The sequence below is a fragment of the Thermobia domestica genome, chromosome 8, assembly GCF_964235325.1.
Source record: "Thermobia domestica chromosome 8, izTheDome1.hap1.1, whole genome shotgun sequence".
NCBI classification, from domain to species: Eukaryota; Metazoa; Arthropoda; class Insecta; order Zygentoma; family Lepismatidae; genus Thermobia; species Thermobia domestica.
The window spans coordinates 91847171-91873163 of NC_137461.1; the positions used below are offsets into that span (position 1 = coordinate 91847171).

General features: G+C 36.5%; 1 protein-coding gene across 3 annotated transcripts in view; it reads right to left on the reverse strand.

Annotated features, from left to right (window-relative positions):
• Lim1 (LIM homeobox 1) overlaps nt 1–25993 on the reverse strand; it is a 260036-nt gene that overhangs the window by 88983 nt on the left and 145060 nt on the right. For all 3 annotated transcript variants that reach the window (XM_081768751.1, XM_081768750.1, XM_081768752.1), the window contains exon 3: nt 5821–6218. In XM_081768751.1, coding sequence (XP_081624877.1) covers nt 5821–6218 — 398 coding nt within the window. The remainder of the gene's footprint in view (nt 1–5820; nt 6219–25993) is intronic.

Sequence of the window (25993 nt, forward strand, 5' to 3'; positions counted from 1 at the left end):
GCAACCTGTAACACTTAAATGCTTTAAAGTTTGCATATTAGTGTCAGTTACAGACTGAGATGGTATTTTATTACCAATACGATTCACGCAGCTTCTTTGTCTTCTGAAAGAACACTTTACCATATGCTTCCCAACTATTCATTAATAGTTTGTATAGATTAAAGTACGACAAAATTTTGTTTCTTGTATATATTACGCTTAATAGATAACTAAAATATGTGCACACACAAGCGCATACACAATTGAGTGAATAAAGAACAACTTTGAGAAAATCAGTTCTTTTTTTCTTTCTTTCGTTTGGTTTCTTATGCGAAATAATTCTTATCTTTTGTTTGGTGTGAAGTGTTAAAAAGTTTTGCTCCTCCTCCCTCCTCCGTTTCACCCCTCCCCAAGTTTCTCCGTTACTTTCACTGAACACCTCCTTAGCGTACAAACTTCACTGTATATATACACACACAGAATTTACTGGGCAAGCTTTTTTCCTCAAGAAAAACTCGCTACAAAATCACGTGACTTGTAATAAATATCAGCTACTCTTATACGTATCCCAACCAGCACGATAACAGCGAAACAAAACCAGTAAATAACGCCAGTTGCATGTTTCAAATTGTGATACTATCAGTGGCCAATGACAGTATTTTGAAATATGGCTGCCTTCGAAATATTTTATTTTAAAAGAAACTCGTCGTTGTGTAGACTTTTTTTTTCTTCCTTTCTTTCTCGTCGAAGCATTGTTAACATCGGTACTATAAGTCAGTAGGGGTCAAACATTACATACAAACACCAACGCATATACTGTTCAGTCTGTTGTATATGCATTATATTACACAACAGCCCATCTCTTGAAGACACAACAAAAATAAGGTTAAACTTTTAACTTACTATGATAATTTGATATGGCAGGCGAAACACTTTTATATCGGTATAAATTTTTTTTATATACGAGTATACACAATGAAGATAATAATGTATTTTGACTTCTTACAACGCTTTTATGTCGTGCATTAAATACAGATTATTATTAGATACTAAACATACATTCATTTAATGTTTGTAAACATGCACTGGAGGTTATCTACTGTTAACATGTTGCTGCTTGTTGGAGACTACCTTACAGATTCAACCACTGTGTACGCTTTTTTTTTTTTTTTTTTTTTTATGGAAAAAATTATATGATCTTATGTCCGCTAGGATTGTTACCTATCCCGAAGTAGTCGGACATCCCAAATTGTAAGATTTTCAACTCCCCGAATTGCACCTAAAAGGAACGTTTTAAATGGTGGCACGCCACTGAACCTTATCAGGCCCGAAGCCAGTCCAAAAATGTGGGGGGGGGGGCGTAGAAGTTAGGAGGGTCCGTTCCAACCATATTATAGTTCATTTGCAAGCCTACTATGAAAATTTTACTGGGGGCAGTAAAATGTTAGAGGGAGGGCTCCCTTAGACCCACTGTGGATACGGATCTGCACACATACGAATGACATTTGTAAATTTCGACTCATAATGTTTACCTATGACTATCAGTACATCAATAAGGTTCTATCGCATCGCTATAATTCTTCGTGTTAGCAGCAGTGAAATCGCCACCAATGATGTTATTATTCTTTGCAAGGGGTGGGTCCTGGGGGTCCGTACCACCTCCTCCGAAATCCCATCCTTTCTCTATATGTAGCCTAATTTTAGGGGTAATTTTACAAATTTTAATATAATTTATCGATCCTCATATTGAATTTGCACCACCCCGAAATGCTTCACATTCCCTGAAATAAATTACTGCGTACATCCCTGATTCTTTGTGTATATCAAATCAATGGTTCATAACATCTATTCATCAAACCACCAACAAGCTAATAGTGCGAGTTCTATGTCACATGTATTTTTGGTTTAAATTTTCATTCATGAATATACGCATTTCTTTCTACTGTATTATTCTTAATAATTGTTCCATATACAAATTTGAGCATGAGAACCTGGTGATGTGGTCATGTTCAATAAGTGCGTTCCAGTGGCGCCGATTTCTGTTGAGTTTTAGGACTGGGACTAAACTACTTGTTTAAGATGTAGAAAGAAATCTATGAGAATTTTAGTACAAATAGGGGGGCCCAAAAAGCACATTTTGGGCGGTCCGGGCTCCCTAGTATCCGCGCGTATGGTGTGACCAAAGATGTTAACTCTAGTGTGTCTAATACTAACTGTGTTAGAAAAATGTGAAGAATATTCGATAAAAATACATGTTAAAAAGACGAAACTAGTGAAGGATACTGATTGAAGTGTATGTTGAATTTGAATAGAAGAAAGTAGAATGTAAGACTATATGTAGTTCTTGGTACCTAGGAAGTATTAGCATGAAAACGAAGATGTGGTGTGTAAATTGGAAACAAAAGCAAGGACAGAAAATTTACAATATTATGATATTAGCGTACAATCAATGACGTAATGTTAAAATTTCTGGTAGCTATACGCTTGACCGTTTTCAAAAATATATTGTACGTACACATGAATTTATATCGCAAAGGGTCCAAATTCAATATGAGAATACATTATTTTAAAAAATTAAAATCATACTTAATTTACAGAAATATCGAGATTTCAAGGGAGGGGGAATTGGATCTCCAGGACCCACCTCTGCGTACGTCCCTGTTCACCCTCGTATACGCTCGTTCTTTTATACTCTATTTAAGGTGAGTTTACGCTGGTTCAGGCTGGTCACAGCCTGCGCTCATGAGAATATTTGAGAGTACATAATTTTTATTTAAAATGGTAGAATCAAACTGGAGAATACTAAATTTGGGAGACGGAATGGTTCGTTTGGGAGAGAGAGAGGGGGTAAATTTGGGAGCAAGAATAGTAAATTGGGGGAAGAATGGTAAATTGGGGGGTGCTGCTTCCAAGTCCTTGTAGGGGATTGATATTCCTGTGCTGGACTATAAAAATATTTTTCTATAAGTGGGTATACGCGTATATTACCGTATACACCCCATTATATCCTTGTGTATAATGAAAAAAGAAAAAATGTCCAAAGGTCAGACACTTATCAATCGATAGATTTAATCGAGATGAAAAATGAAATGAAATCTTTGAGTTTTACGTACCACGGTTATGCCGGTTAAGCTAAAGGAGACGGTGATGATGAATAATGAATGAAATGGTGGAATGAAGAAAGTGGGAGGAAACGGGAGAATCCCGAGAAAACCCACGCACACGGTGTTTGTCCATCACAAAGTTCACTTGGCGGGGGTTGGGATCGAACCCGGGACCCCAAGCACCAGAGGTGAACGTTCTACCACTGAGCCACCGCGGCCCTTAATCGAGATGAACATGCATAGTTTTCGAAAAATCGATAGAAACGGCCTTTTACCCCTTTCTTTCTTGTTAATCTTAAAATTGATGCTACACGAGAACCAGCGATCAATTAAGAGGAAACATATTAAAATGATTCATATTAAGGTTTTAATTTATGATATTAATAATAATCAATTTCTCCATGGACTTTTCGATTAACGATATAATAAAATTTAACTTTAATATACCCATGAAGGTTTTATCAGTATCGCTTCATTAACGTATCTTTCGTGTACATTGAACTATTGTGTCATTTCTTCAAAAAAGCTTCATAGACCCGAGATATGTGATGAAAAGTGTTTATGGCTCATATCAATCGAAGCATTTAATCCATACTATAGTGGTCGCAAGGAATCGTGAAGCTTGACCTAAATCTACCAGTTTCAGCACCCAATAGAACGTGAGGGTGTATCCCAGTCATCAAACTCCATCCATAAAATTTGCCAATCTCGTCTCTCGCGTTATACAGAGATCGTCTCCTAAGAGTGGAGTGTTGTTCCATTGCTCTAAGTTTCGTTTTGTTTATTTTTGTTATTATTGTTTATATTTTTGCTATTATTATGGTTACCGTAGCGTTTGTGTCCTTTTTTTTTCGCTCGTTTGCCATCTCTTCTAAAAGTTTGGCAACACTATTTCTGCACATTTACTGTTTCACGTTCTCTCAAGTGTGCGTTCGGAAATCAACTCGACGAATCGTACTGAATTTTTCCGATGCGTCACTCATGAGGTAAACCAGTTTTATGATTGATGTAGAGCCCAGGTTTCACGAGTCGTTGCTGTCACTATAGCATCTCTAAAAGTACAATCCGAAAAATTAGTCTACCCGAGGCTTGGAACTTCGCTGAAGATCGAGCCCAGAACTACATGCGCAAAAAAAAAAAAAAAAAAAAAAAAAAGACATGCACGCTATCCACTTGGACAAATAAATAAGTATAAAGTTTCGTTCGGAAATAAAGGGAAAGAATAACGGAGAAACTGCAGCTCCTTGCAGGATGGCCTAGCCAAGGTTTCGAAAAATGTATCTTGGGAAATTTAGACTTGAATATGCACATGCCTTATGTATAGATTTTTACATACATCGATCAATGAGCTTAAAGAAATAAAAATTACCAATAAAGTATAAAAAGAAAGCTAACTGAATCTACCACTTTTTCTTTTTCTTTTTCTTCTACCAACCCAAGTGTGGTTAATCTGCCTCACAATAAGACTTGTTTCTTCACACAAGAAGGGGGTCCACTATTGATTATATGGAAAGGGGCCCTTCTCTCCTTTTCTGCCTTCCCTCGTTGAACTATCTACAGCACACACACACACATATATACACTCACAAACGAAAAGCTATTAACTTGACAAATGAATTGATCCTTCATTTGAGAACTACAAAAGACTCGTGGGACTGAGGGCATCTGCAACAGGCGTCCCTTAGTTTCTATGAGTGAAATATATTTCTTATTTTTTTCTTTCTTCAGTTGTTGTTATTCACGAAACGATACAATCGCTGATCTTTTTTTTTTTTTTTTTCACTCTCGACTTCCAGCTTAACACCACTAAATCAAATCTAAAGATATTGATTATCTAATTAGTTAGTCATATTTATACATTATACAAGGAACACGCAAACTGACTTCCAATCCCCCATTTCTTATACACATGTACGTAAAATATCAATCAGCGTTCAAGTACTTGGTGGGTTGGCTGCAGAACGTGGAGGTATGGATTAATGAGCGATACGAAACGCATATTTCTACTTCAGTGACACACTAATGTGCATAAACTTATATAAATATTCACTAAAATGTGCCGAAACGAAACAAGGAATTGCAATCGATTTTAAAATATGTCAAACAATATACATTACGATCACCAAACGACATCTTTGTTAGTATTTTAATTATTACTTGTTGATATATATAATAAATATATTGGGTGTTCTAAAAATGGCGCCCATGGACAACAGAATACGGTTGTATAGGTCAAAATAAAGCGAAAATGCTATATAATGTCATACCCTCCAGAAACTCCATCCGCTAAAAGGAATTTAAAAAATCACTATGTGGCAACATCGTAGATTAAATTGAAACCATTAGCATTGTTCTACGAATCTATAAAGCAGTCACATCGACTCTTACTCTAATAAGTGGTATTAATGTCAACATTTATCGACTTCAACTGCCATCTGAAAAGAATGATTTTTCGATTCTAGATTTTTAAAAATGAAGTCTACTAGACCTTCTGAAGTAACCAGCAGCATTTACAAAAAAGGAAGACCCTTTAGAGTTCATTTAGTAAAAAAAAAAAAAAAAAACTCTTTTGCAACTACCAATTGCTTCCAATATATGGGGATATTCTTCAACCTTTATGGTCAATTAATTCAGTATTAACTTTAAAGCAACTGACCCCAACTGAACATTATGCATATAATTAACTAAATATTTGAAATTAAGTAAAAAGTAATAATAGTAATAATATGTTTACTACCTGTATAACCCTCATCGGCAACCCAGTTTCCTTCGCTAACTGTTCCCGAATGTGCCTCGTGGGTTTCGGCGTCTGCGCAAATGCCGTCTTCAGGATTTCCAGTTGTTTGGCCTTGATGGTCGTCCGAGGCCCCCGTCGCTTGCTGCCTACGTTGTTGTCGTCCGGCGACTTGTTTTCCGTTTGCGAGTCCCTCGTCTCGGTGTCTCCGTCGATGGAGCCTTCCGAGTCGTTCAGCGAGTCCTTCTCCGTCGGCAGATCGACCGAGCTGGGAGGTGCCTTGTCGATAGCGGGCGTCGTTGCCGCTAGGAGGTTGTTGTTGTTTGCCTCTGTCGGGGCAGGTTTTGGGGGTGGCGTCTCCTCTTCTTCTTCATCGTCTGAACCGGAACCTAATAACGAGTCTGTGGAAGAAAAAAACCGAGAAAGAGAAATTACAAATTGCGAAAAAACATATGTAATTACACGATATAAACATTTTACTTCAATATTTTGCATTGCGTTACATGGCCTACTCGAACTACAGATCTAAAGTAGCTTTTCAATGTACAAATAAAAGACAATTAGCCAAGAAAAAAAAAACAGGGTAACAACAAAAACTGAAAATTTCGCAGTTGCACTGTACAAATATAGGTTTGTCTGCGAGACAAGAGATGAAGTTATATCGATCGAGTTCTGGTAAAAGTGAAGTCTCGCCAGGAAAATTTCTGTTTCATCTCGTCTCGTGGGCATGTACAACGAAAACATAATATGTAATCATTGAAATTGACGAGAATATAATGATACGTAATCACATTTTACACTAACCCGGAAGACGAAGAAGAAGAAGAAGAAGAGTAAAATCACTGTTCTGATCTCATAATATTATTTCATAAAAATAATTATAATGATTCAGGTAACTATAGAAAACATGTTGTTTCTGAGTAATATGATATTAACTATTGTCGTAAATATGTTTTAATGTGAACATGTCACATATCCATATATCTTCAGACAAGCAAGTGTAAATATGTAATCATATAAACAAATAGCACATAACCTAAGGAAGGTCACAATTGATTGATTATTTTAATCGGTAGGAAACCTAGCAAGTAACGAATGATATAGATATAAGTGTATAATCCTTATAACTTGCTAACAAATTTAATCTTGCATGCTCGTTTGTTTGTTTATTTGTTTAATTATGAAGTTTACCGTACCCTTTCACAATAGCGTATATTGGTTTGATGATTTGGGTTGCCACTAAGCTTTATGACTCAAACCGTTACAGAATGAGGCTCAAGATGTCCGAGACAATTCCCACCGACTACCAAAATGCCTGTCATTACTCGTCTAACTTCCCTTTATCCTTCGCGCATGCCCAAGAAACCGATTACTCTATGGGCAACTGGTGTTACCCGGCAGCCCGTTTGTACGCTGTGCTTGGAGGTGGAGTGAAGGGGAGTGCGCTGATAACTACACGATTCTTGCTGCAGTACGAAACTAGAGAAGTAGTTTCTGCTACGTTCTCAAATCGAGGGTCTCTCAAGGAAGCGAGACAGACTCCGTGCATAGAAGTTAGTGGATGTTTCTAAATACAGTACATAAAGTTCTTAGAAACTTATATTATTAAAAGATTATAAAGTATAAAATTATCAATATAAATTAGTTTTTATTATAATAACTTTATTTTGTAATATTCTAGGACTACTGCCGGTAGGTCCGGTAGCCCACAAAATACCTTTTCAGCACCGAAGTTATTTGAGTCGTGAACCTTCACCTACAGCTTAAGATGAAACCCAAACCATCATAATGCCTTCAGATTTTAATACTCTCTGACCAGGAATTGAACCTGGGATCACGTGCACAAAAAGTGCGAGTGGAGCCTCTAGATCTAGCGAAGAGGGCTCTAATATACTCATATTTCGATATCGACAAATGGAAGTCATTGGGCTCAAACTTAACTCAGATGAATAAATCAGTCAAAAAGTTTAACCACATTGAAACTTATACTTAAGTTGGTGAAATCTCAAATTTTATTGCAGATATCCCCGACAGAGTAAATAATTCCATAGTTATTGCATAGAATGAGATCGCCCGGAGAGATTTTTTTATTTTTATTTTTATTTTATTTATTTATTTATTTATTTATTTTTTATTTTTTTTTTTTAGACGGAAGGTCTCTTCCTAATAATTCAAAATCAACTCCCTAATTGGCTGGCGTTCACTGACTAAAAATGTAAGCAAATTTTGATACTTCTCCAATACAATAAATAACTAGATATAACCAGCAACATGAAGAGCTCGACCAATCACATTTTTCCATACATTTATGTAGCTTTCTAGAATCTAGACTGCAGTTCGCTGTCTTTTAGCTCGAGCAGTTTGCAAATTATCTCAAAGTGGACCGGAAAGAGACTCGAATTCAGGATTAGGCGCGCTAACCAATACTACTTTTCACACTTTCAAAGCTACAGAAATTGAACGAAGCCTATCATAATTACCCGCTTTCACTGTCTTCCCATCATATATGCTATATGTAAAACACGTGAGTATATGGTACTTTTTTTTTATAACGGGAAACGAGCCTGTCATATATATATATATATATATATATATATATATATATATATATATATATATATATATATATATATATATATATAACCGAATGGAAGAATTCTGATGTCATATTCAGGCTATAACCCTTGTCACATATCATACAAACCCTAATTTTGTTCCTAGTGCCTAAACCATTTTTCTCTCGCTCGCCCTCCTCTACGCCCTCGGATACACGATTCACCAAACAATACTCACAGCTGTCAACTTCACTCAACTACGAAAATGCATCTCTTTTCTCTACTTTTTGTCAAAATCAGCGCCACGGTCAGTATATGCTCTTTTTTTCCCTTTCATATGCTTTTGTTTTAATTACATTCTTTGCCCAACACTTTTGTCGTCCGCTGCATACTTGCTGAATGAATTTGGGATAGAATTGAACAACCTTTCCCCTCCCGTCCGACTCCTAACACTCAAGTCCTACTCTTTTATTCAATCATTGTCGATGGTCCCTTCATTAAAATGTGATTGATGTCACATGACTATCAGCACTATTATTATCATCATCATCACTGAGTATATAATGCATTTTATTATTCATTTTCTAGTATGCCTTAATGTAGGGGGTGTGAGAATATGTTCCAGGAAGTTTGAATAGAAGAAACATTTATGTAAAAAAAGAAGAAGAAGAAGAAGATTCAATCAATCGAAAAAAATGACAAAATGAAATACATATAACACTTATTATTCAATTACAGTACTAATGACGACATCTTTGTCAAATGTTGGTGGAAATGTATTTTCTTTTACATGTCTCTGTTTCCCGTGTTAACAGATTACAATCTTGATGAAGACAGATTTTATTTTTCGGTACTAATGGCAATTGTCCCAGTCGGCACGAACTGATCTCTCATCATGAAGCAATTGTGGAGTTAGTTTTATTACGAAGTAGCGAAGTTCCGTCTAGAAACTCCTAAATAATTACTTTGAGGCCCTATGTTCTGACCATACATCACGCTTTTGAGTATATGCTATCGGATTAGTTATGGTCCATCGTAGTAGAAATAATAGTAGTGGTAGTAGATTAGAATGTTACATTAAAAAAAAACATATGTTAGTACTCTTCGTAATTTCTAAAATTGTTACACTAAATTAAAATTTCGAAGCCAGCAAACTTTGAAGCGATTGCTGCTAAAAGAGTAATTACTTCAGTTGGACTAGTTGCACTAATGATCTTTTATCAGGATTCCCTTTGAGGTTTGCTGGATCTAAACTTTGTATTTGTTCCAATTACTTACGATTCCAAAATCTTAAAGTATTCTCAAACTGAAGCGAACGTTTATGTTTTCAGGCAGAAAAAAAAATGACTTCTTTTTTAACATTACCAATTCTTTACAATTCTAACCAGATAGTTTGATAACAGCAAATTATTTATGAGTAACATGGCCTACAACGTGGCTCATAACCAATAAAAGACCATAAAATCGGCTCAGCCTATACAATGACTGTAAAATTGGCCCACTGTCAGTTCGACGTTGGCATATTCATGAGACTGGTTGAATATCATGTGCGCATACTTATATATTGTATTGAGTTGAAAAGAAAGGGGAGTGAAACACTATTTACACACGAAAATAAGTACTTTTGATAGTTTATTATAAATTGTTAAGACAATTTATTATACATTGCTTATTTACTTTATTTAAAGAATCTGGACTGTTACAAAATTAATGATTCAATTTAATATTCAAAATTAGGGCTATCAATTTTTACAGGCATGTATCCTCTTTTATCTAATGAAAACATTTAAAATATATAGAATCTATATAAAAATTTACGGTAACTAGTCAAAAGCAAAAGAAAGAAAATCAAGCCATTAAACTCAGCCGAAATTCTTTTAGAACGTATTTTAATTTTTTTTAAAAGAGTCTATTTTAATACAAAACCGATTTCCAACAGTTTTAAGAGCTATTCCACATTCTGATCGTCCCTATTTTAGACACCTAAAAACCTATTTTTCATAGACCTTAAACTCATTTGCAAGACCTGCCGTTGACGGTGAAAACTTGACTGTATATGACAGAAATCTTCAGGTATATTCAACATTAAGTTCCTTTCCTTCATCCAAGTTTCCAATCCATCGTATAGTTCTTTTCTTTTTCTTCTTTTTACTTTTTCATCTTTGAAGTTCCTTGAAATCTCCTCTGGATTTTCCTTTAACTTTTTTTTTTTAAAGTTGTATCTTACCCACCTGTAACTTGTCTCTCCTGTTGATGGCTAAAACAGCTTATGAATATTTCATGTCGACAACAAGAAGAACCACGGTATCTCCACAATGTGTGTGTATATATATGTATAAAAGATATTTGCGTTCTTCATCATCAAAATCTTCCGAACCGAACGATTCTCCGAAAACTTTAACTTAATAAAAACGACCAATGCGTTATCAGCATTGAGCTCATTTTTACCCGATGAGGTTTCTTTTTTCGTATGTCTTTTCCCGTCTTTGAGGTTGTGGTTTAGGAGATACACCTCCAATTTCTTTTCTTGGTCTAAAACGGTTTAAAATGTACGCATCATCAAGCCTTTTGGTTCACAGTTGGAGAAGAAATATTGCTTAATTATCTTGATCTTTGGTTTTTCAACAAAGCTGTGGGGGGAAATTCATAGGGAGAAGAAGAAACGAATACTAAACGATATCGTTCTGAAAACAAGCTTCCAACTACTTTTGAATTTCCTAAATTAGCCATAGAAACAGGAGGAGTGCTACACCATACAGAAATCTTGGTAGCAATAGCAGATTTATATTCCTAGTAGGAGGGTGTGTAGGACTCCTTGGAAACCTTTGTCGGAATTGAAAACAACGTATGTATTCAGGAAATTGGAATGGTTCATCCGATATGGGAGCTGTGGGTGATTATCGTCATATTAAATGAAACCCTTGTCATGGATTTTGGCGGCCAGGGTTAACATCCAGGTAACTAAAACCTTGTGAATTTTCACTATTCTTTATTAAGTAGAAATTTCAAATAATAAAACTGTCACTTGGAATCTTATTATTGGAATCTCTGCATATATACCCATGCTGTCTAATCCTTATTGTAGAGTGAAAATATATCGCTTTGTGAGTAATGCTAAAATGTAAAGTTCAAAACATAGGTTGTATAAACATCTAGGCGAAAATATTTAGATATAAATAATGATTTGCCTTCTTTTGTAACCGCAAGATGCCTGTGTGTCAGTCAGGCTAATTCCCAGTAGTTCATAGTCAGGTTAATAGTGTCGCTAGTTATCATTCATTAGATCTTTCTTTAAAAGAACATACAAATGTTGACCAAGTTGAAGAGAAATAAATCATTAACCATTCATTTCCAAGTTGAAGTGAGAAACCATTTCCAAGTGAAGATACTAAGTAAATGTGAAATATTAATGCTTATTTCCAAATATAAAAAAGGTAAAGAGGGAAAATTACTAAACTTAAGTGAGATACAGTATTGCAATTCTTTTCGAAATTAAAGTGAAATATTACCATTGATTTCTAAGTTGGAGCGAGATATAAGCCGTTTGTTTATACTTTGAAGTAAAAAATACTCAAGTTATCATCCATTAGATCTTTCTTTAAAAGAAAATACATATGAAAAACTACTCGTTTCCTATTTCCATACTGCAAATCAGTTGAGCATGAATGTGAATTCAATAATATTAAAATTGGAATGAAAGCAAAGGGCTTTCGGCTATCTAGCTAATAGCAATTTAAGGATTAAAGGATGACCAGTGGCGTACCCATACGCTGTAGCAATAACAATGCTTTCTGGAAATTTGTCATTTTTAGTTTCCCTCTCAGATATGATATTGTTTACGTATAAATTCTATTAAATTCTTATTTTTTTCCTTTTTAACTTGTGCATTTAATTTTGTAATATTTTTCCTCTATTATACATTTAATCCTACATTAGGTACGTTATTACATTTATGTTGTAAAAAAGAGTTTATATTCATATAGGCAGTTGTATAAACATACTATACTTTAGCCTAAACAATATAAAAAATTTTAAATTGTAAAGAAAGGAAGACGAAGAAAAAATAGAATATACTCATTAGCCCATAATGTAAGCACTATAAAATTAATTGTCTGCATTTTAGACACTAATATATAAATATCATACATACTCTTTCCCCTTATAGCCACTTGTCAATTTTGGGGTTCACTCCTAATGCTACCTCGAGCTCCTTCGTGGCAAAGCGGTTAGCGTATGTGCCTTTGGCATGGGAGACCCGGGTTCGATTCCCGGCGGAAGCTTATGTGGTTCGGATTTCACGTTAATCGGTTGGTCCCGTCTCATATAGACCCGCGGATGAAAGGGACGTTAAACTTAAACTCAACTCAACTCTTAATGTTGCTCATGAGTTGAGAAATTTCTCGTCTCGTCTCGAATACGATACAATAATCTAGATGAGAAGTATATTTTAAAAAATCGAGACGAGACGCACGAATCTCGTGTTTAACACTAGTTCATTCAAGTCTTATATCTCAAACACTGATTTAATGTTACATGGTTCATGGCACAGACAAAGGATATCCTTTGCCTGTGGTTCATGGTATTTAAAAAAAACGATAAATTGATAAAGTGATTTTACGAACACAATGAAGAGCATTTATCAAGGTTTAAAAGATACGTAAATCATTACTCCAATGTTCCGTGATTGATCCCTCGTAGAGGACACCGTAGTTCAGTGGTTAGAGCGTTGAGCTCACATTCACGTGGTCACGGGTTCGATTGCCGGCCGGTATTTCCCAATTTTCGGCGTCCATCCAGCGCCGTATTACCAGCTGTAATATAGCATTTTGCACCACACTGCGTCCAGTCCACGAACTTATTGACTGTAGTAGTATATCTCATGCCATCTTCAAAACTCATTTGATCTTGACCAAACTTGACATGAAGGTAGTCCGTGAAATGCATACATGAATTATTTTCCTGCGCAGATATCCGGTTCTCGAGTTCTAGAGCATCAAAGTTGGAGTTCCTACTTAGTGAAAGTTTCACAAATTGCTATTTAGAACAAGAATTAGAAGCGAATATATGAGACAAGCCTACTAAACATTAAATAAATGTGACGTGTACTACTATTACTACTACTACTACTACTACTACTACTACTACTACTACTAATAATAATAATAATAATAATAATAATAATAATAATAATAATAATAATAATAATAATAATAATACAGTAGTGTACAATAAAGATTTCCTAACATCAATGACAGGGAGTATTTTTCCGCAGTCGGAAGTCACATGCTCATCCGTAAGGAAAAGCATATCCTTTATAACTTTTTCCTTTATCCTTTAAATATCCTTTATATCCTTTATCCTTGATACCCTTTATCCATTATCCTTTATATTTTTTATCAGTTATATATATCCTTTATCCTTATGTTTTATCCGTTATATATCATGTAACCTCTATATATCCTTTATCCATTATCCGTTATATTCTTTATCCTTTATGTCATTTATTCATTATATATCTTTCATCTATTATCCTTTATATCTTTTATCCATTATATACCCTTGAACCTTATATATTCTTTATCTTTTATCCTTTATAAATTTTAGTTGAAACCGATCTTCCGGCAGAATAATTCTTTGGTGCACAGTCATAAGGGCTTAAGTGATTTTTTGCAAGTACTTCCATTTGGTATTATGAGCATATGTCTGGGTACAATGAGGAATGTAGCTGTAACAACCACATTTCATAACATTTTGTCGGCCCCGTATTTTGAAGTTTATTTTTTTTAAGAACTTCTTAAGCCCTTATGACTGTGCACCAAAGAGTTATGAAAAATGCGAAAAGGATTTACAGAATTTAAACTTATAAAATGTTTACAAGCATGTAGATGCGTTGTAAAATCCATAATCTCTGGTTCTAAGAATGTTAAAAGTAAACCCATCGTACCGTATGAGTAGAAAGTGCATGCAATCTTAACGGGAAGCTGCGAGATTCAAGGGAAGCTGTTGGAGAAGAAGAATTCCATGCTGTAGCTCCTTGCTTTGGTTGTTTCGTGTTTGGTTCCCGATGATCGGCTCTGACAGCCCTGTCTCAGAGGCAAATCCGCTTCCTTTCTCCGACTAAATCTCCCTTCATTGTCAGCGACACTTAATCCTCTGTCACGAGGAATCTTCTATGATACCTAAGCTGACAACAATCACACACACGCTTGTACTGTACTTCTCTGTGTGTGTGTGTGTTTTCGCGCTATCACAACAGCGTATACACAGTCAGATGAGTGAATCATGTACAGTCTATAGCAAAAGTGGATGCCTTCTAACTTATACTCAGGGCCGCATTTAACATCTTTATCGCACTGCGGTACTTAAAAAAAAAAAGAAAAAATGCCATCTCTCAACATGAATGGTTAGGTGGTGTTGGTTACCGTGCTAGTAGCTCACAATGTTCTGGCTCATAGAAGGAATTACATCGTGATTTTGTCTTAAAATCAGGTTTGTCCAGTAAGAGATTTTATATTTTATCACTCTTTCCTCTGACAAGGGATGTTAGATTTGAAAATGAAATATTTTAGTTTAACGTCCCATGTTTATGCCCTTTACGCTAAGGGAGACGATGATTAAGGCAAGCGAATGATGACGGAAGAATTGATGGAGTGAGAATGTGGAAGGACACGGAAGTATTCCGAAAAATCCCGGTGATCTAACAAGGGACGCCACACACCAAAGGTAAGCATTCTACCACTGAGCCCCGTGCAGTCCATGTTCGATTTGAGTAAGATGTTTGTGCAGAGGGTGTAGTCATATTTATCCGCATGCAAAAATACATTTCTAAAATTTCCAGAACTGAAGTACGAAAAATATGGTCCGAGAAAATATTCCATTTTCCAACACTTGCTACCCCTATGTTTGCCCACGTGTAAATACAGCACTGTTTATACGCTTATCAAATTTTCCAAAAGAAATGGACAAATACCTATACAATCCCCCCTCCCTAAGTCTGGTGGCTAGAGTGTGTGTACCTTGTTGTTGCACTAGAATCCTGATTCGATTTCCGGTGGGAGAGGCAGATGATCATTTTGCAATCGAGGTTCACTCGAGTTCAAGCTCATTATACTAAATGCGATCATTAATTTCAATTATTAGGTTCACTTTTGCTCAGATTTGCACTCGATGGAGCTCGGACTCGCTGCCCTCATATTCACTGACCTCAATGGGGCTGGTGTTCGAGCTTACTACCCTCACTGGGGTTCGAACTCAACCTTTGGCTCACTGTCTACTTATAGGGCTAGTGATTATACGGGCTCGCTGTTTATTATTGTTTCGCGAGTTTGTATATATCTGCTAAAAGAGCACTACAATGGTTTAGACCCTACTTTAAACTGTCGGTGTAAATACAAGGTAATATTTGTATAGTTATCTTTCAAATAAAGATGATGTGATGACCGGTAACGTAACGAAAGATTAGATAAATTGGCCCACTCACTCAGAATTTATTGAGAAGAGAACTTGTACTGAGCTAAACACCCTGGCACGAAGTCTCGAAGGGTGCTATTGAAACTATGGATATATGGTCTTCACATTAATGCCGTTGCTGGTTTAATTTGCTAAAGTTCGATACCATTCTTTAGAGGCGTAATACTAGCTCCGGATCCGGACTTCTCTTGCTGATTTTGTGTTAGGCATAATAATACGCTCTTCCGTATCTCTGAGCTTTGACAGAAAATTAATCTATTGACAATAGTTGTGCAAAGAGTCATGTATATACCTCTAAAAATCAATAAAATAGTGAAGACTTGTAAGGAATTTTATGTTAATGAGAAAGAGAATTATAGAATACCGGCAAGTATTGCCTTAGAAAATTCCAAAGAGAAGGGATCAATGAAACTTCACAATTGTCCTCACGACGCTTTTGAAAGTTCGCACTGGCAACCTATCACGTTTTTCCTAGTAGTCAGCTTTCTTACACTGATTAGACCAGACCAAAAACTGATTGAATCGGAATAGCAAAAGTCGTTAAGATAGAAGAATAACTTTTAACAAATTCTCATAAAAACACATTAACATTTCATATTTATAAAAGGATTTTATAAAACAAAGAAAACAGAAAGAAAAAAATCGAATGCAACATAATTTTGCTTTTGGTGCTTAGCTATTTGTCTCCAAAGCATGATCACTTCAATACCGGTACAAGAAAAAAAAATAATTAACCGTACTTCGAAGAACAATCACGAAAATTCTTTTCACCTACATCCGCAAGAATATAAAAATATACATGCAAAATGCTACTTTGATGTGTATAATCGCACGATATATGTACTGCATATAGCCGCGAATATACGAATCCGCCCACATCTCTAATCATTGTATTATCTCCCTTTTCCAACCGTATTTCGAGAAACAGCTTATCAAAACATTGCCTCAATCTTCTCAAAAACATGGAATCATTTGAAGAAAGAATCTACAAAGATTTCTGTGTGTATGCTTACGCCATATAAAATATAACCGAAAAGAAATCAGATGTTGTTATATATGATACAATAACACCTTACGTGCAGTTGTTCCATGTGAAACCGCTGGGCTGGGTAACAAGATGTATGATGGTGGAACGATCGCTCCAGGAGGACCAGTTCATACGAGTTCCCGCACCAGGGAGCGTGGGGAAAACAAGCTCTGTGCACGTGCCAATCCTTGCACAGGGCGGAAAGATTCTTAAATTTCCTGAAACCTTCCCACAGGGAACATCCGGTCAGCGAGGGCTCCATACCGAGACTTGCTTCATGGGTATAAGAAGATGATGTTGATGAGACTGCAAGCGCTGCGAGATTGGAACCACGAGCCGTGTGAAAAGATTGTTTTCAGATCTATTTCTAAAATAGTTTCAGCAGGATGCATATAAGTGCATCAGACTCCCCACTATGTGATTCGTAGGGAGGAAGAGAGAGAAAGCGAAAAAAGGAGGAAATGATATCTTTAGTTTAACTTCGCGTGATTACGCACTGAAGAAGATTATGGGAATAAATGAATGTTAATGAAGTACAAGGTAGTTAATTGGTAATTTGATCCACTGTGATATGAGAACTAACGCACATGGCACTACCTTGTTTACTTCAATTGCCACATGTCACTAGCGAATATGGTTGCCTACGGAAGAAGTTCAAGGTGTCTCGTCTCGAAAAAGGAGTTGTGGAAGTGATGTCTCGCATCATGAAAATTATGTGTCGTCTCATCTCGTAGACATCCTACGACCTAAATTCGAACGCACAATTGGGGCCGCGGTGGCTTAGTGGTAGAGCGTTCACCTCTGGTGAATGGGGTCCTTGGTTCAATAGAAGTGAACTTTGTGGTGGACAAACACAGTGTGTGTGTGAGTTTTCTCGGGGTTCTCCCGTTTCCTCCCACTTTCTTCATTCCACCATTTCCTTCATTTCTTACTATCACCGTCTCCTTTAGCCTAGCCGGCATAACGTGGGACGTAAAACTCAAAGATTTCATTTCATCTCCCCTCACACGCACAGTTTCATTCTCGAAAAATAAACCTCTGCTTTTCATAACGCGAAAAAACTCCAATTAAAAAATACACGAAAAAAATTTCAAGAAGCAAACAATAGGAAAGAAAAAAGAACAAATCAGTAGAAGCAATGGGTTTTCCAATTATATATATATATATATATATATATATAAAGTTTCGTAGGTAGCTCAGTGGTAGATCGTTCGTCTCTGGTGCCAGAGTCTTAGGTTCGATCCCGGGCTAAGTGAGTATGTGATGGGTAACAATTATGTCCATGGATTTTCTCGAGCTTCTCCCATTGCCTTCCACATTTTCATTCCACTAATTCTTTTCACAAAGATGCACTTTCATCTGTCTCCTTTAGACTACAGAGCATAGTCATGGGATGTACAGATGAAAAGAATTGTTTTTAGAACTATTTAAATAATGTTGAACGACAAAGAGAAGCATAGTAAAAATTCCAAAGTAAAAGTAACTCCAGTTAGTAACATGTTTTAAGAGATAAAGATATTGTCATTTGAGAGTAAAGGCCGAAAGAAAGTACGAACATTTATTCAGGTCGTTAAAATTCCCATTCCTGTGTTCTCTATTTCATACATATTGACCCATAATAAAAGTAAAAAGAAGAAGAAGAAATTTGTGAATAATGAAATATTACTATCATGTTAAACTAACCTCATTTCCGGAAGGCCGTTCATAGCTTTAATTTTGCTGCTAACTACAGTCATATTAAGTCTTAATAGTTTATCTGAAACTCACAGTAAAGTGTTTCCCGAACAGAGAAAGCGTTCTAAAAATAATTTTTGTATCAAAAGAAAAATGTCTTTTTATCAGTTTTTTTTTATTTATGGTAGGTTTCTTTTTCTTACCTGTCAGCTTGAATTCAAGTAACCCATGTGACACACATGAAATAACTTTCAGGTATTCATGATGGTTAGGCAACCAAGACGACACAGGTAATACATTAGTTGCATAACTCACTTTCGCAGGCAAACGTTATAATAGGTATCAATTTGAATACCACTCAAAGCTGGAAACCTTGGATCGAACTCAAGACCCATAAGCACATTTTTTCAAAGCTCGCGAGTCCGGCTCTAAGACACAATCAGTCTTCAGGTCAATAATTAGCTCAAGCCTCATTGAGTATAGGGTGCCTGAGCCCCGGAGAGCTCGAGTTGAGTTGAGTTGATTTTAACATCCCTTTCAGCAGCGAGGCTAAATGGGACAGGACCTACTGATGAACGTGGAATCCGAACCACATGAGCTCCGCCGGGAATCGAACTCGGGTTTTCCACGCCAAAGGTAACCGCTTAGCTATGAAGAAGCTCCCATGCGAGCTCGAGTGAACCCCAATTGCCAAATAGTCATCCCTGCGGTTATAAATGGCGTATATGGTAAAGACTCTTGTTTTAATTCTAAAAGCTACAACAAGGAAACAGATCTGGTAGTGGTCGGATAAGAATCATAAAAATAAAGACAAAAATAAACGAAAATATAAGCTATTTTCCCAAAAAAGAAGGATTTAAATGGAAAAATGTCCTATCTCCTTCCTTTAAAGACACCATTGCTTTTGCGTCTCTTCCAACCATAGGGGGCCGCGGCGGCTCAGTAGTAGAGTGTTTACCTCTGGTGCATGGGGTCCTCGATTCGATCCCAGCTCGCGGCAAGTGAGCTTTATGGTGAACAAACACCGAGTGTATTTTCACGGAGTTCTTCCGTCTCATCCCATTTTTTTTTCATTCCACCACTTTCTTCATTTCTTATTATCACCGTCTCCTTTAGCCTAGCCGTCATAATCGTGGGACGTAAAACTTAAAGATTTCATTGCATTTAATTTCTTTCATGGTTCAATTCATTGTGATTTAACAGCGATGTTAATAGTAGCAGAATATTTACCAATGATTGGTTATAATTTTACTGTTACAAATTGTATGTATGCAAATATTTCTTCTATAATCACAATCTGGAAATATGGTGAAAAGAACATGTTAGCATTTGGAAATCCTGCCACATGCTTAATGTACATGTATTTCTGACTGTCTATGAACCCCAACCCCCTTTTTTTGCTTACTAGTCAGCCACCAGTACCATCCTCCCTTTATTTCCCTAGTCGTTTTTCACCGGTAGAAATCAATGAAAAAGCTCTTCTGTGATGTACGTCTGAGTGCCATTGCACACAGAAATAAACACACGTAGAGAATCTTTGAAAAAAAAAAAAAAGAGGAAGAAATAAGCTAGGGATGGGATGAGGAGGCGTTTGAGAAGGACGGAAGGAAAGAAGAAGAAAAACAAATATTAGTTTTCGCACTTGCATTTTCCCTCCTCTTCCTTCCGTACCGAGAGCTTGAAAAGCGAAAGCTAACTGGAATATTGGTGGAAAACACTCCACTCTAGGTCGAGTGTAGATCAACAACTAACTCCATGCGCAATAGACAACCAATACTAAAAGATCACAGCCAGAGAGAGATTCTGCTGGGAGAACCAATGTGCAGGGGAAAAGGTAGTAGACAACGCGAAAGGAAGAACTCAGATAAGTTGATTTTTTTTTTTTTTTTTTTGCTTGCACAGAGGATTGGAATCTATCCAACAAACCTGTCGAATGTGAGGAAAAAATCAATTTCTTCTCTTCATTCATCGGTAATATATATAAAAAAGAAAAGGATTTACGTCTCAGATGGAGCACGAAAATTCGGGATTTCCTATATATTTTCTTCTTCGGAATTTAAGGTGGCTCGTTTCTTAACTGATATCTGATTTGTCAATACATTTTCTTACAGGTCAAATATTTCCCACACTAAGGAAAATATTCTTCAATTTTTTTTATAGCAATTCGCATAGTAAAATTTTGCCATATTTCAGTTCCTTGTTCAGAATCGTTCACCCAGTACAACAAATTGAAAATAGAAAAGGAATGTGCGTAGTAGTGTATGGTGGAGGATAAGTCAGAAAAATAAGTTTTCTTAGTCAAGGGCTCCCGAAGAAAATTTTCTAGGGGTGGGGCCCTCTCCATGGTTGCTATATTACATCTGGCATTTCTGGTAGGCCTATTTAATATACGTGGTTTGCTATATTACGTATAAATTTTCGTGAGCCACGCCCCCCCCCCTGCTATAGATAGGGGTGTTTGTGCAGGAGAGATAATGTGCTGCGAAAATGAAGAATAATGCATACTTTATTTTTGTATATACGAACCAAGAACGTTGATTCACTTGTCATACCATTTTAGAACATTTGAAAAGGTCGCTTGTAAAAAGAAATGTTTACAGCAAATGAAAACTTATTTATGGCTGTTTTCACTTCGTTCTTGGTTCCAAAGTACCTTCTGCTAAGAAGCTTGTCCAATGTTGGAAGGAGATAGAAGTCGCTGGGTTCGAGATCGGAACTGTACGATGGATGAGCAAGACGTTCCTAACCGAGGGGGCAAGATTGTTTTGTGTTGTCGCCGCCGAGCGTGTTCTCACGTGTGGACCGCACACTACCATAAGTCGGTTATTGATTTCAGCACCCAACGTCTTATGGACTCAGTCATACCTCACAAATGCATCTCAGTTTCTCCTCTGACCAAGAGTTCGAAACACGTCTTCTCTCCATACTTATTGGAAAGGTACAAAATGGCCAACTCTTCCGAACTTCATGCTGGCAGTGGGATAGTGCTAGCTGCAAGATCTTAGTTGTGCGTCACCAAATGACGTATTCATGGTTCTCGCATTAAACCGATGTTTTGTTTGCTCCTTTACTTTACGACTAACCTCTTACTTGCATGTTTATATATCGCATTATAGTTTGTCTATATAATTATTTTATATGACTTCTACAATAAAACTGAAACCTTACATACCACATGTCCATGAGATATCCTGTAGATATCCCACTGGGGAATCACGTGAATAAAAAACGTGACGGCTACTAGGTTCAGAAAACACAGCAGTTAGTAGTTTTTATATATTTACATGGTTTCCATTTCATATGTGGCCATACTTAGAATATAACCAAACTGGAGAGTTGCCCAATCTGACAGGTTTTGCAGTAGACCACAGTGAAACCTGTTTCCGTACAAATTGTCCAACTTTATACAGCGTCTACATGATTTCCATAGACAGTCGAAGTTGGAAAGTGTTCAAGTTTAGACCTAATTGGTACCCAACCTAGAAGCATCCTTCTGCTCCATGGCGAAACCAGACATTGTTCACTATCTGTATTTGTCTACTGCCTTCCCCTATAGGATGATTTTGGTGCATGACTTCCCAGGTTCGATCCCCGATTCCCAATCTCTATTGTGATTTATAACTCACTTTAAACCGTAGGTTCCGTTCTATATAGCCTTGGTACTAATATAGGACGTAAATATAAATTATCGAGTTAATTGCTTACTAGTTAATCTGTTCTAGTTATATTATGTAAATGAACTGGTATCTGTAAGGAAATGAAGGTCGTAGACCCTACTTCCTGCATAGAGTACAGTGGGCAGCAAAAGTAAGTAACCATCTAGACAGTTTATTTTTTCAATAACTTTTCATTGGACACATACCATCAGGGACGTACGTAGGGGGTGGATCCTGGGGGTTCGCCCCCCCCCCCGAAATTTCGACTTTTGTGTAAATTTAGACTAATTGTAGGGACAATTTTAGGAATTTTAATATAAAATACCCTCATATTTAGCTTGGACTCCCCCAAAATAAATTCCTGCGTACGCTACTGCATACCATCATTTGAATTCATATTTTGTTATTTCAAGAAGACGTAAGTATAAGTTTCCAAGGTACTGAACACCGTATTCATACAGCCCCCTTCGTTTGTACAAATGTTGGGAACGAAATTGTATAGGTCTATACGGTAGTTGACTATCTACTTTTGCAGTTGGTTGTTACCCTTTCCCCCTCCACACAATGCATATTGGCTCTAATTTTATGTCTGTTTGCATAAAGTAAACAATATGTAATATAGTAAATATACAACCAATGTAAGAGAATATATGATAAACTCTATTTCAACTAAGCTCTCTTTTGGCTGTATCGTTAGGTTAGGGCACGAATCATTTGCGTGGAACACACTGATTTGATTCTCGATGACAGCTCAAATGGTTCTGACCCAACATTAAGTAGTAAGTTCACGTCTCATATAGCCTCGCTACAGAAAGGGACTTAAATTCTAAATTAACCAACCAAGTAATTAAATTAAATGCTCCTGTATGATCCTGTGGTCCAGATATTTCCGTAAGTATATTTAACAAAACTTACATAGATGTCCAACATCTCACATGCATAATACCTCAGAAAATTATGTTCCTGTTAGTAAAACACTGTCAAAAGACATTTATCTTTTAAGCCTCAGGAGAAATCTCAGCAAGTATTCTGAAGTTCCAGATGAGGTAAGCCCAGGAACGATTTACAATCAACATTTGTAGCAAGAATCCGGGAGATTCTGAAGCACAGTTACAGAATTTCGACATTATTAGCTATGATGGTGAAGCTCTCCAATTAATCCATCAGTTAGAAGCAAATTTCGAATAGAAACTAGCATTCATAGTACTTAGTACACAACAGACAACTATTACAGAGTTCTATCCCTCCCCCCCCCCCCCAAAAAAAAATGTAAAACCGTTATGATTACTGAGTCTCATCTACATTTTCAGTCTTCAATAATGTTACATGCTTTTATTACGTTACTTTTACTTTTAGTACAATCAGTATGTGAATTAAAATGGCACATACTTAAGAGTGAAATTACCACAATGCAAAACTTATAGGCCCTTTTGCAGTACACGTCCGTACAATCATATCTAACAGCGATATGCTTCCTTTCTTTACAGGAGGCTCTTTAATCCAGTAATTCGAACATTATGTACAGTATTTCAATATTAGCCTATACCAGTAGTTCTCAACCTCACGACTCCCATTTTATCACATCCTCTTGCCAGCAACCCCTTTATAATTTCTGGTTTGTAATAAGTTTGTGTGGGATTTTTAATATAGCTATTGAGGAGATCTCACGATATCTACCTATTTCTATAATAGTGGAATCCATTACTTGTATATAGTGCATACGGTAACTTGCTTAAAAAGCGAATGGATTAAAACAAAATTTGGTCAATTCATTCATATTACAAACATCGAATCCGATCCGCCATACTGTTTCAAAATTGATACCATTTGAAAATTTTAAAACTTCACAACTCCCTTAAAAAAAAAATAAAAAAAATAAAGTGATTTCTAATTTTGTATTATTTGTTGCATTTGTATTTTTCTGGTAAGTCAATATGCAGTTCTCATTAGTTTCATATCGTACTTCTTTCATTTAAATTGATATTTAAACAACTCTGCACCTGTTGAAAATGTTTAGTAGACCTATTTTTTGTTATTCTTAACAGTATGTATAAAAATAAAAAAAAAATATGCCTATCAGAACAAAATTCAAAATAATATTTTAAAAATATTTTCTGATATATTAGATTCTAATTATACAGTATTTATCCCTTCCGCTTATCTTCGCGACCCCATGAAACCCTCTCTCGACTCCTCTAGGGGTCACGACCCCAGGTTGAGAAACCTTGGAATATACAGTATTTACATTTACAGATAGCGTATTTGCTGTATAACATATACACTTACCACATCATTTGTGTGTAATCTAAATTTGTATAACCTCTGTAACGGTCAACTGTTATTTACGTACAAATAATTATGTCTCATCGATGTCCGTTACTCAGAGGTTTCACTGTAATATTATAATATTTCCTTGCTCAATGTTACTTGCTAGTTTGATACATTTTGTGTGTAAATGTAAAGCAGCACCACTTCCGCCTTGAATTTCGCTCAAAACAATATATGTATAGGTGATGTTAAGTTCCACAAAAGAACAATTCCAAACAATTGAGTAGCGCTTTCTCTCTTAACCCCCATCAGCTGATGGATTATACGAAAAGGAAGGAGGGGTTGCGTAGTCCCCCTCCCCTTTAGTAAAAAAAAAAAAAAAAAAAACATAAAGCCTTGTAGTACTTGGCGGTCGTTCAAGCTAATGATGTGCGCTGAACCGCGAACCACTCATTAAGACCCCAGGCAGCGGGAAGGCGGCATAGAAAGGAAGCTCTGCAGGAGGTCAAGGGATTCGGAAAAGGCGTGACAGAGACGGATTTTGAAGGCGGGGTCACTCGACCCCCTTCTGAGGTGAAGAACAAGGTCAGCTGTAGGGGTGGGTGGGTGGTGTTGACCGCTTTCCTGTATACTGTCTGTTCTTCCCGCTTGTCTACCGGTTGCCCTCAACATGATGTGGGTACAAGTATACAAAAGCCATTTTTTAAAGAAAAAAATTACCCCTCCGTAAATAATTTTTGACCTTACGTTAGATATATTACTTCACTTAATAAACAGAAGCAATTAAACGAGGGCTCTTCATTTTATACAGGTAAATTCATTAAACATGGCAAAAGTGAAGGGTCCCCATTTGTATAGCCTGAATGATCTAACTTGTTTTATGTAGGTATTAATAAAGTGAATAAAATTAAAAGGACAACCTTAAAATTATAAGATTAGGGAAAAAGGGGACCCCGTAATTGCAACTATTCAAATTTTCGGTAGAATGATCATGGTCACCCTTATTTCTGTAGAAACTTTAATGAAAATACTGTATTATGTTTGCTACGTTTTATGAATCTATGTTGAGATCCTCGTGACTAAGTAGTTAGTACATTGTCTTTGGTGTGGGAAAACCGGGTTCAAGTCTGGTAAAGACATGTAGGTTTCATTCCATGTACAAATTGAAGCCTCGGTGCAGAAAAGAGGAACCCAACTTAGAGAAACAAACAAATCTGTCCTTATGTATCACGAACTTCAGAAGTCAGAGCTCTACCCAGTTAGTCAGTATTCCATTCAATCAGATGTCAATTTGTAGTTTCTATAGAAAGCATAGAATGTTTTTACACTTCTGTTCGCATAGATCTCGCGGCAGAAATTCGTGTCTTGAGCTCTAACAATCGCTTTGAAGCTTTTTTTTTTAAATAGAGTTGAGTTGATTTTAGTTTAGCGTCCCTTTCAGCAGCGAGGCTATATGAGACGTGGACCTACTGATTAACGTGGAATCCGAACCACATGAGCTCCCGCCGGGAATCGAACCCGGATCT